Raw genomic sequence first — 9640 nt, 5'->3', positions numbered from 1 at the left:
TTCTACAGTACCTGAATATAATACAGGAACGAACACTTAATATAATAGCAGCAGCTATATGAGGTATCATTACAGAGCACAGGCTTTGACTCCGCTGTTAGAAATAGTCTGGTATGTTTTAAAAGTATATCAGCTGTTTAAGAAATTGATTCTACTTAGAAAGAAATCGGATGTTGTTTGAGCGATTCTTATCTGACTTGGTTATCTGTGTATTTTTTCTCTACCTCCATGTTCAATACTGTCATTTTTGTTGAAACTATCCAGACTCCAGTTGTTTTTATAAGCCACCTAGGAAACGTGTTAGCTGAGAAAGACAGCAGCATACGAATAGATAACGACTCTCGGGAAATGACGAGATAAGGACAGCTGGAAAAAAAAGACTTTTTTTTTTGAGCTCTTAATTTTAAAATCAATCCGGGGAGAGCCGCTACGTTTCCGTATGCATGAGCGCGTCTGATGAGGCACCTGACCTTATCCGTCATGCTTACACGCGTGTTAACAGAAATCACATCGCTTTCCTTTCTGTATGTTGTTAACTCGCGTCTAAATGTTACGTCGATATTTATGTCAGGAAAGTTCCTTGTATTTGGAGATGGGTAATTTCAAATCAGATTTTAAGGAGTTCTTTAGCTGGAAGTTTTTCTTGCGTTTATGGAGCTGTTAGACCACTTGCCTTTAAACACCAGCACTTGTCTTGAATCCCTAATTTCAATCATAAAATAATTGTTCCATGAGATAAGCAATGTGTTGATGGGTGGTATAACTTTGTCTCATTGCCTCGTGCATGCCTCAACAACCAGTTTTAATTGTTGCCATGTCTTAATGACTAATGTCTGCTATTGGATCAATTAGTGTAGTCCTCTGTGAGTCCTCTTACGCATAACTGATGGGCGCTGTGCAGCTCTTGGAAAGCCGCCCTTAATACTCCCACAAGCACACACATGAAGTTGTCTTGGACTAGGCAGCAGCAGCTGAAGCTGTCAGAGTGAGCATCCCTAAGTGGAGTTGATGCCTGTCACTGACTCGGCCGTTTAATGCCAATAGCGGTGTTCGTCTGACAGCCGATCTGTATTGAGTCATAGTGAAAGGTATCGACTCAGCAAAACTGCCTTCAGTCCTTCAGCATCTCCAGCAGCCCCTAATGTATGTTCGGGTGATTTTTCTGAAGTACACTCCACTCTATCTAACGTAAGCGTTCTCTGAACCGTTTAACATTCGCACAGAATAAAAACAACTGTGATTTAGAAAGACCAAAATAGCAGTTGCTCGCAGTAGTACTTGTACTAGTTGCTTAGTAGGCATGGTGTCTTGCCATGGTGACTTTAACAGTGATGAATTTCACTCTGGTCAACATGACCGTTAAATCCCCACCGCACACATAACATTTCATGCTACTAGCTTCACTTTTTTATTCTTGTTATTAAGCACAGCACATTCGGAGGATTTTTTTGTCCATTTCCTTTGCATGCATTAGCTTTCAGAGGCCCATGATTGGCTAATGTCACTATAAATGGCAGGAGAGAGAGTACTAATCCCGTCCAAAGGAAAGTATGGCCAGTTTTGCTCTCATGGACGTCTGGACACAAATGACCTCAAATGCAAGATCTCACTTCTGCACCACTCACTAACAACACCTTCTTCTGAAGGAATTCTGGCCAATCCCATCTGCTCAATCCTGCTCTTTTCCTGAAGAAATCTGACCAATTCCATCATGTTCTGTCAAATGTTTGACAAATCCCTGTTTCATGTAGGAATTCTGACCAATCCTGCCCAACCGCAAGTTTGACCAACCCCACCCTCCTTAAGTAGCACGTTTGCCCTATCCCTCCCTTTCCCAAAAGAATTCTGACCAGTCCTACCCGCTAATACATAAATTTTAACTAATCCCACTCTTTCCTGTAGGTAATTCATCTAATCCCGCTCTCTCCTGCAACAAATTTGACCCACTCCACCCTTTCTCAAAGGAATCCTATCCAGTTCACCCTGCTGCTAACAACCTGTGTTTATTCTAGTATTTACATACAGTATTTACACTGGTCGGTCGGCGCTGTTTTTTTGCTTACTGTCTTTTGTGTACTGTCTTTTTTGTATTTTGTGTATTGTCTTGTAACCTTTTGTCTACACTGTCTTTTGTCCTGCACTGTCTTGTCTGTCTTGTCCTGCACTGTCTTGTCTGTCTTGTCCTGCACTCTCTTGTCTGTCTTGTTTGTATTGTCCTGCCTTGTTTTGTCTGTCTTGTCCTGCACTGTCTTGTCTGTCTTGTTTGTCTTGTCCTGCACTGTCTTGTTTGTCTTGTCCTGCACTGTCTTGTCTGTCTTGTTTGTATTGTCCTGCACTGTCTTATCTGTCTTGTCTTGCACTGTCTTGTCTGTCTTGTTTGTATTGTCCTGCACTGTCTTGTCTGTATTGTCCTGCACTGTCTTGTTTGTCTTGTCCTGCACTGTTTGCACCAGGTTGCACAGTTGCACATTATGTGGCTAAGACTACTTACTTGTCCTTAGCCCTGTCTTTGTTGTATGTAACACTTTGATCCTGGAGAAACATTGTCTCATATCACTATGTACTGCAACAGCTATATACGGTTGAAATGACAATAAAAGCTACTTGACTTAAGTGACAAGTTTGACCGGTTCCACATTTTCCCAAAAGAATTCTGACCAGTCCTACCTGCTCCTACAGAAAGTTTGACTAATCCCACTCAGTAGGTAATCTGACTACATCTGCCCTCTCCTTCAAACATTTGACCAATCCAACCCTCTTCTTAAGGAATTCTGACCAATTCCACCCTGCTAAGGTAGCAAATTTGACCTTCCTGCTCCCACATGTAGCAGAAACCCATACCCTGTCTGCAGTTTGTACTGTAGTTGTGTTTGTATCTGCTTGTGATACTTTCTAACGAACTTCACGCCAGTGCTAACAGGAGTAAAGCGGTTATCAAAGACGTACGAACAAACGTGTTAAATGCGTCACGCAGCACTGCTTAAGCAACTCTTCAGTACACTCCCATATTAATCACAGTGGTCTTTCTTTGTCCTGTGAGTCCACCTTGTCCACATCACAGTAAAAAATCTCTGCCCCTGTGACTTCTCTGGGTCCTGCAAATTATACTGACTCGATTAAACCCTTCAACTCACCAACATTAATCTGTAAATCTGGTCAACCAGGGCCAAATGGATATGTTCTGAATTGATTTTTATGATTGTCCTGGTTTCATATAACCCAGTCTCTGTCTTTTGTCTCGTTTCTGTGGCTTTGCAACATGGGCTAAGTTTATCCGAAGTGAAACAGTGTGTTTGGCTCCTCACTACTTTACTTCAAGATTTATGTCAAGGCACCAAGGAAGGAGGTCAGGGAACTGGGAGACAGATAGAGGTGACGGAGATAAAGCGAGGAAAGAGGACGGTAGGATGCTCCAGAAAAGACGATGAGAAAGGTATGACCCAGAGCGCAGGCATCCCAAGAGGAGCCAGGTGCAGGTGGAGCTCCTTTCTTGTTGCGCTTTCTGGGCAGATATCACAGTGCGGACATTTAAAACGTGTCACGAGTCACATATTTTATCTCTCTTGCCTGTTTTGCCAGACTTCAGATTCGTCTGACATGCACAAAAGAGGATATTTGATGATCCTGATCACCTTCTGTACATTAATTTGCTTGTTTTCTGTAGAACATCGGATTAAAACACCGCTAGAAGTCAGTTTGGTTGTTTTGCTTTTTTTCTTGAATGTTTAAACATCCCAGTGTGTCCAATCAGTTTCAGTTTACAGTACAGCTTTCTCTTTTGCTCTCCATTTTGTTTCTCTTCTTTCGCGCCTCCTTGACGTCCCGGTATCACTCTGGTGAACTGTGACTGGACTGGCTGTGATAACTTGCAAAGAGAGAGGGAGAGAGAGAGAGAAAGGGAGAGAGTGCTAGCTGTGTTTATTTTCAGACTTAGATAGATGGCTGGATGAACAGAGAGGATGAGTGAAGAGGGAGAGAGAGAAAGAAAGATATATGGAGGGTGTTCTTTGCTGGCTGGAGTTGTAACACACTGGGAAATAGTCATTATTCATCATGCAAATGAGGTGCAAGCTGCCCTAAGGATGGATACACACACACACACACACACACACATACACACACACACACACTGCTCTAACACTCATTCACACTCTACTCATAATAACTACAAGATTCATTGAGCTCCGACTCTGAAATTAGAGGTCGAATACTGAGGATTATTCAGATATTATTAAGGAATTATTATAATTATTTATGAATACCAGGATTAAAACCATTTTGTTATCAAATACCATTATTAAAAAAATCTCAGTATGAAATTTATTCAACGATGTTTAATGACAAACTAACACACTATAATAATAATAATAATAATAATAATAATTATGTCTTACCAGTTGTTGCTTGAAATACTGTATAGATGGGTTAATGAATGAACTATGGCTAGTATTTGGACAGAATTTACCATAAAGTACTGTGGGATTTATTAAAATCCCAAATACTGATTTGTGTAAGATAGAGAGAGAGAGAGAGAAAACTCTCTATTTAAATGCCAAACCAAAAATCCACCAGAGGTGATGAGTCATGTAGGAAATAAATATGATATGAATATATAAAACAAAAAAGGTGTAAATATGAGTGCGTTTCGGTCGTCGCTTTATTTTTTTTTAAAAGTCCTAATTATGAGACACTTTGAGATATTAAATTCTCAAAGAGTTCTTAAAACCTAATTTTCTTTCAACTTTAAACGACGGAGATTAGATTAAGCCAATCGCCTGTCGGTTGTATTAAATTTTATTTGCAATCAGCTATCTAGTGCAATTAGCTATCTAGTTCTAACAGCACTGTTCCACTGGTCCCACCATCTCTCAGGGTAAGACGTAGGTATACAGCAAGACTTTTTTCTTTTCTAACAACGTGTGAAGGCCTCGCTTTACCGGAAACACTTGACCTAGCACCTTTTTCCTGTTTGTTTTATATATATATATATATATATATATATATATATATATATATATATATATATATATATATATATATATATATACCTGTAAGTCTGTAACCTAGTGACTCAATGTTCATCTATCATCTATTTATAGCACCTTGAGTACAATCGCTCTGGATGAGGGGATAATACAAATGCCATAAAAGTAAATGTTGTGACTTTAAGGCTCCATAAGTCACATTTTTGTTAATGTTAAGCACCAAACGCAAAGAGGAAATATTTTTCGATTCATTAAAGCAGTAGTAGACACTGATGCGATGCAGGGATCCAAACTATACAAAGTGTTTACTTTCAGGATTTCTTTTTTTTCCGTGAGAAAAAAAAATTGATGTGCTGTGAATTCGGTGCTTCCGTATACGATCGGAGCTGAGCCCCTCCCAGTCTAGCGACCAGCCGAGAGCCATTTGAGTTCTGCCAGGTGAGAAATCGTTGTGAGATTTAACACTAAGCCATTCCAATTAGCAAGAGCCAATGTTGCTTCACGTCTCCTCGTTTGCATAAACGTAATCTCATAGTTTTCGCAGTCTCCGTATCGTCCGTGTTAAATGGTCCGTGCAGACGCAGTCAGTAATTAAAAACACAACGTCGATAATTATTGTCAGCGTTGATAAATACGAATAACCGGCTCATCGCAATAATCTCCACTGAGGAAATCAAACGCTTATGATGGGAGACAGATGCAGTATCCCTTTTTTATCTTAGACTAGGGTGTTCATGTCTTTTGTGCCTGTGTATTACGCTGAGAAAATCCTTTAATAATGTTATGATGGTGTTTTCTCAGAATACCACAGAACAGGTTGGAGCTGAATGAGGTTTTGGGTTAAATCTCCAGTTCTGATTAGTGCTACAGAGAATCAGATATTGTTTATACACTCATTCACTCACTCACTCATAAGTCCTTACATGCTGTGGATTCACACCTTGAACACACTTGAAGAGTCTGACCTATAATAGCGCATACCGCTACTGCTAAGATATAAAATGCCTTGCCCTTGAGACTCTCTCTCACGCACACAGACGCCAAGAAGTCTTTTCCCATCTGCAGGCTGTATTCACAGAAAACACCTCTCACCACTGAGACATATATCTTCTTCCTCAACTCTTTTTCACCCATCAACAGCTAAGAGGAACTCGGGCGAGTTAATAAACTGAAAGAAATTCAAGATCAACTCTTTTGCTACTGATTTTATGCTACAGATTTTAATAAGACCTTCAGCACAGCACAGTGTTGTTTTGTTCATATAACCCCAATTTTATTACCCCTGCACTGGCTATCTGTTAATTTTCGAATAGATTACAATCTTCTGCTACTTACGTACAAGGCTCTAAATGGTTCAGCTCCCATGTATCTAACCATGTCTTCTAACACGCTACAATCCGTCACGCTCTTTGCGATCGGTTGGGGTCTTGGAGGTTGTTCTGTGAGAGATAGACAGACAGTTGATTATAGACAATGCGTTCAAGAATTTTTGAAAGAAATGAGAGAAGTGATACCGGTCTGTAGTTACTGATGTCTGATGGATCCAGAGCAGGTTTCTTTAGGATGGGAATAACCCTTGCTCTCTTGAAAGTAGTTGGTACCTGACCAGATGCTATGGATCTATTGACTATGGTGGAAATGAAGGGCAAAAGGTCTTGCGAGATGGTCTGGAGCATAGTGGTAGGGAGCGGATCCAATGGGCAGGTGGTAGGATTGCAGGACTGGATGAGCTGTAAAATCTCTTCTGCTGCCACAGTTAAGAAATGTGACAACGAAGGTGTAGGGGAATGCATACTCTGAGATGTAAGTGCAGTCGGGGCTGAAGTGAAGGTCCGGCAGATTTCCTCAATCTTCTCCTGGTAGAAAGAAGCAAAGTCTTCTGCAGTCAGGGAGGATGAAGAAGGTGGAGCCGGGGGGTTTAGCAGAGAAGAGATGATGTTGTGGAATATCACAGCAGCTACGCTAATTTCTATACACTAGCTTCTTTTTTCTACCCATCCCGAGGCATCCAGATATTGTACCAGCTCCAGATGTGTACCACTTTAAGAAGATTTCAGACCTTCATTGAGATGAAGCCGACCCTGTGAGGATCCTGAGGCATCTAGAGATGTACCAGCTCCAGTTGTGTTCATGAGGATCTCGGACTTTGAAAGAACAGATGCCAACTCCATGTGGTCTTTATGGACAACAACCTCCCCGTCAATACACAATTGACAGACTATATGTTTATAATCGCACCCTCCAGTGTCACCCAAATGAGGAGGAGGTTCCCATTTGAGTCGGTTTCCTCTCAAGGTCCATCTAAGAGAGTTATTTTTTTCCCTCACCACTTTCTACTTTTTTGTAATATTGTAATATTATAAAATGTCAGTTGTTAAAAGCGCTAAACAAATACATTTATATTAAATTACATTTGTTGTTTACTTTAATATTAACATTACAGTTTGCCTCAAACTGACATTTCAGGTTGATGTTAATATGACATGTCGTATGAGAAAATAGCAGAGAAAATATATTTCTGGAATTTTTATGAACACAGTTGGTCACCTTACTGAAAAAATACAATTAATTAAGTTTACAGTTAAATCAAAGCACCAAGCAGATGCTTTCTTACCATATTTGTGTAAAATACGCAGCGAGGGCTGCAGGAATTTCTGTATAACTGCTGACTTAAGGATTTTGAGCGAGTGAGAAAAATCCATTGTACTCTGCCAGTCATCAATAAAGCGTTAGAGGTAACGCAGGCCTCATTTTGCTAGTAATGGCGGTAATTAATTAGTGCCACATAATCAGACCACCCTCCCATTTATTGTAGAGAATAAAGGAGCACTGCCTCATTTTCAGCCTTGAAGAGCTCAAAAGCTCTGAAGTTCTACTTTCCATATGGGTGTTTGTGTAACATTGGCTTACAAATGAAAAAATCGCTTGTGCAGTACTAGTCTAACTACACTTAACTAAACTAGTTGAGCACAGATGAACAGAACGTACTAATCAGGGCGAATATTTGTTGTTATATCGTCGCTGTCGGGCGGAATCCTCGTATCTCCGAAACCATTATTTTTCAGGAAATTAAAAAAAGCCGTATTTTTTTGTTATTAAACATCGTGTCGTTAAAGTTGTTATTATACCTTATATCGCTATCATATACTGTTGTGTACCAACATTAACACAACATTTTCCCAGTGTCACGTTTTATCAGAGATACAGTACAAGCTTTATGACTTGGGAGCAGGGAGATACGAGATTATGCCGTCATCGATAAGAACGGTACGGACACGGACGTCGCTGCCGCCAGCAGTGTTCGATAAAGTCTGCGGTCACGTTGAGAATATTGACAAGAGACAAGGCTTCAATAGTTAACCAAAGCTAATGACTGTAGTTCCATACATCTTCCTAAACTCTATTTTAAAGGTTTAAGAGGAGAAATATGCCGCGGAGCTCTCCGGCTGAGTGAAGAAGAGGTGGAGTTACGAGATTTCTCAGACAGTTGAAGTGTCCAATGGAGTTAAGAGATTTGCACTCAAGCTATTTTCAAGACTTTAGATTGGTTAATAACTTGTAAAAAATAACAGACCCACACGAGGACTGACCGATAGCATCGATATGCGAAAGAATATGAAATTGACAAAATTTGGACGTAGGAGGTTTCCGCCCGACAGCGACGATATGTTACGTGCTTGGGTTTGTACTCGTATCTAGCTTAGCAAAGCAAAATATCTATCAGATTTCTCTGATTTCCTTTCAAGCTTTATTTTGCTTCGTACTTTCTCTATAAACATTTAATGAGAGTTAAATGTGTTTAAGTTTTTGTGTCCAGACACTAATTAGGATCTAATTGCAAATAGGAACTGCAGTTGTTGAGCCCATGGGCATTTTTGTGTAACGTATTAAGAGAGTTTTTGGTCTTGGAGAGACATTTACACTCGTATAACATCTCGTACCTCCTTATGTGTAACGTCTCGTACCTCATTTTGTGTGAAACAAGCAACAAGGTTGTTGACAGGATCACCGATCACTCTGTTCCTTGAGAGTAGCATTTAAGAAGGCTGGAATCTCATGACGTGTGGTTATGAGAGCTTTCTATCAGCATCGTTACAGTGGACGCAGCAAGAGCTTTGAAAACATAGGTTTAACCTTGTGTGGTTTTGTACCAGTGGTTTTTCTAATCTCTCTCTCTTTCTTTCTCTCTGTCTCTCTCTTTCTCTCTTGCAGCTCCTGCCAATGCCCAGATTGTTCACTCTGGCCAGGCGTGTGTGGTGAAGGAGGATAACATCAGCGAGAGGATCTACACCATCCGCGAGGGCGACACACTTGTGCTACAGTGCTTGGTTAAAGGGCATCCACGGCCACAGGTACACACACACGCACATAAGGATCAATGACCTTACACATTGATTGTCAATTGCAACAACCTGGTTGACTGGGTTCTTCAAGACATTAAGGTGAAGTTAGTTTAGAGCTCAGGTAGAGACAAAAGAAAAGGTTCTGCCACTTGCAGAAGCCTTATTTTGCCCTACTTGTCAAGTCCACCTAGTCGTAAGTCTACTCTTTGGTGACCAAATCTTGAAAAACTGCTTCCAAAATGACCAAAGTCTAACCAGCACCCTCGCTTGATGCTTTTGGCCCCTATATTCACTTTCCAATGCTACGTTTTG

At 40.5% G+C, this 9640-nt stretch overlaps 1 protein-coding gene across 1 annotated transcript in view; it reads left to right on the top strand.

The window, feature by feature from the left end:
• The window catches only part of LOC113655380 (MAM domain-containing glycosylphosphatidylinositol anchor protein 1), a 196227-nt gene that overhangs the window by 36507 nt on the left and 150080 nt on the right, over positions 1–9640 (top strand). Inside the window, exon 3 of the mRNA XM_027165890.2 lies at positions 9198–9337. Coding sequence (XP_027021691.1) covers positions 9198–9337 — 140 coding nt within the window. The remainder of the gene's footprint in view (positions 1–9197; positions 9338–9640) is intronic.

This window comes from Tachysurus fulvidraco, chromosome 4 (genome assembly GCF_022655615.1).
Source record: "Tachysurus fulvidraco isolate hzauxx_2018 chromosome 4, HZAU_PFXX_2.0, whole genome shotgun sequence".
Classification (NCBI taxonomy): domain Eukaryota; kingdom Metazoa; phylum Chordata; class Actinopteri; order Siluriformes; family Bagridae; genus Tachysurus; species Tachysurus fulvidraco.
Note: the sequence above shows the minus strand (reverse complement) of the source record. Positions and strands in the feature narration are given on the sequence as shown.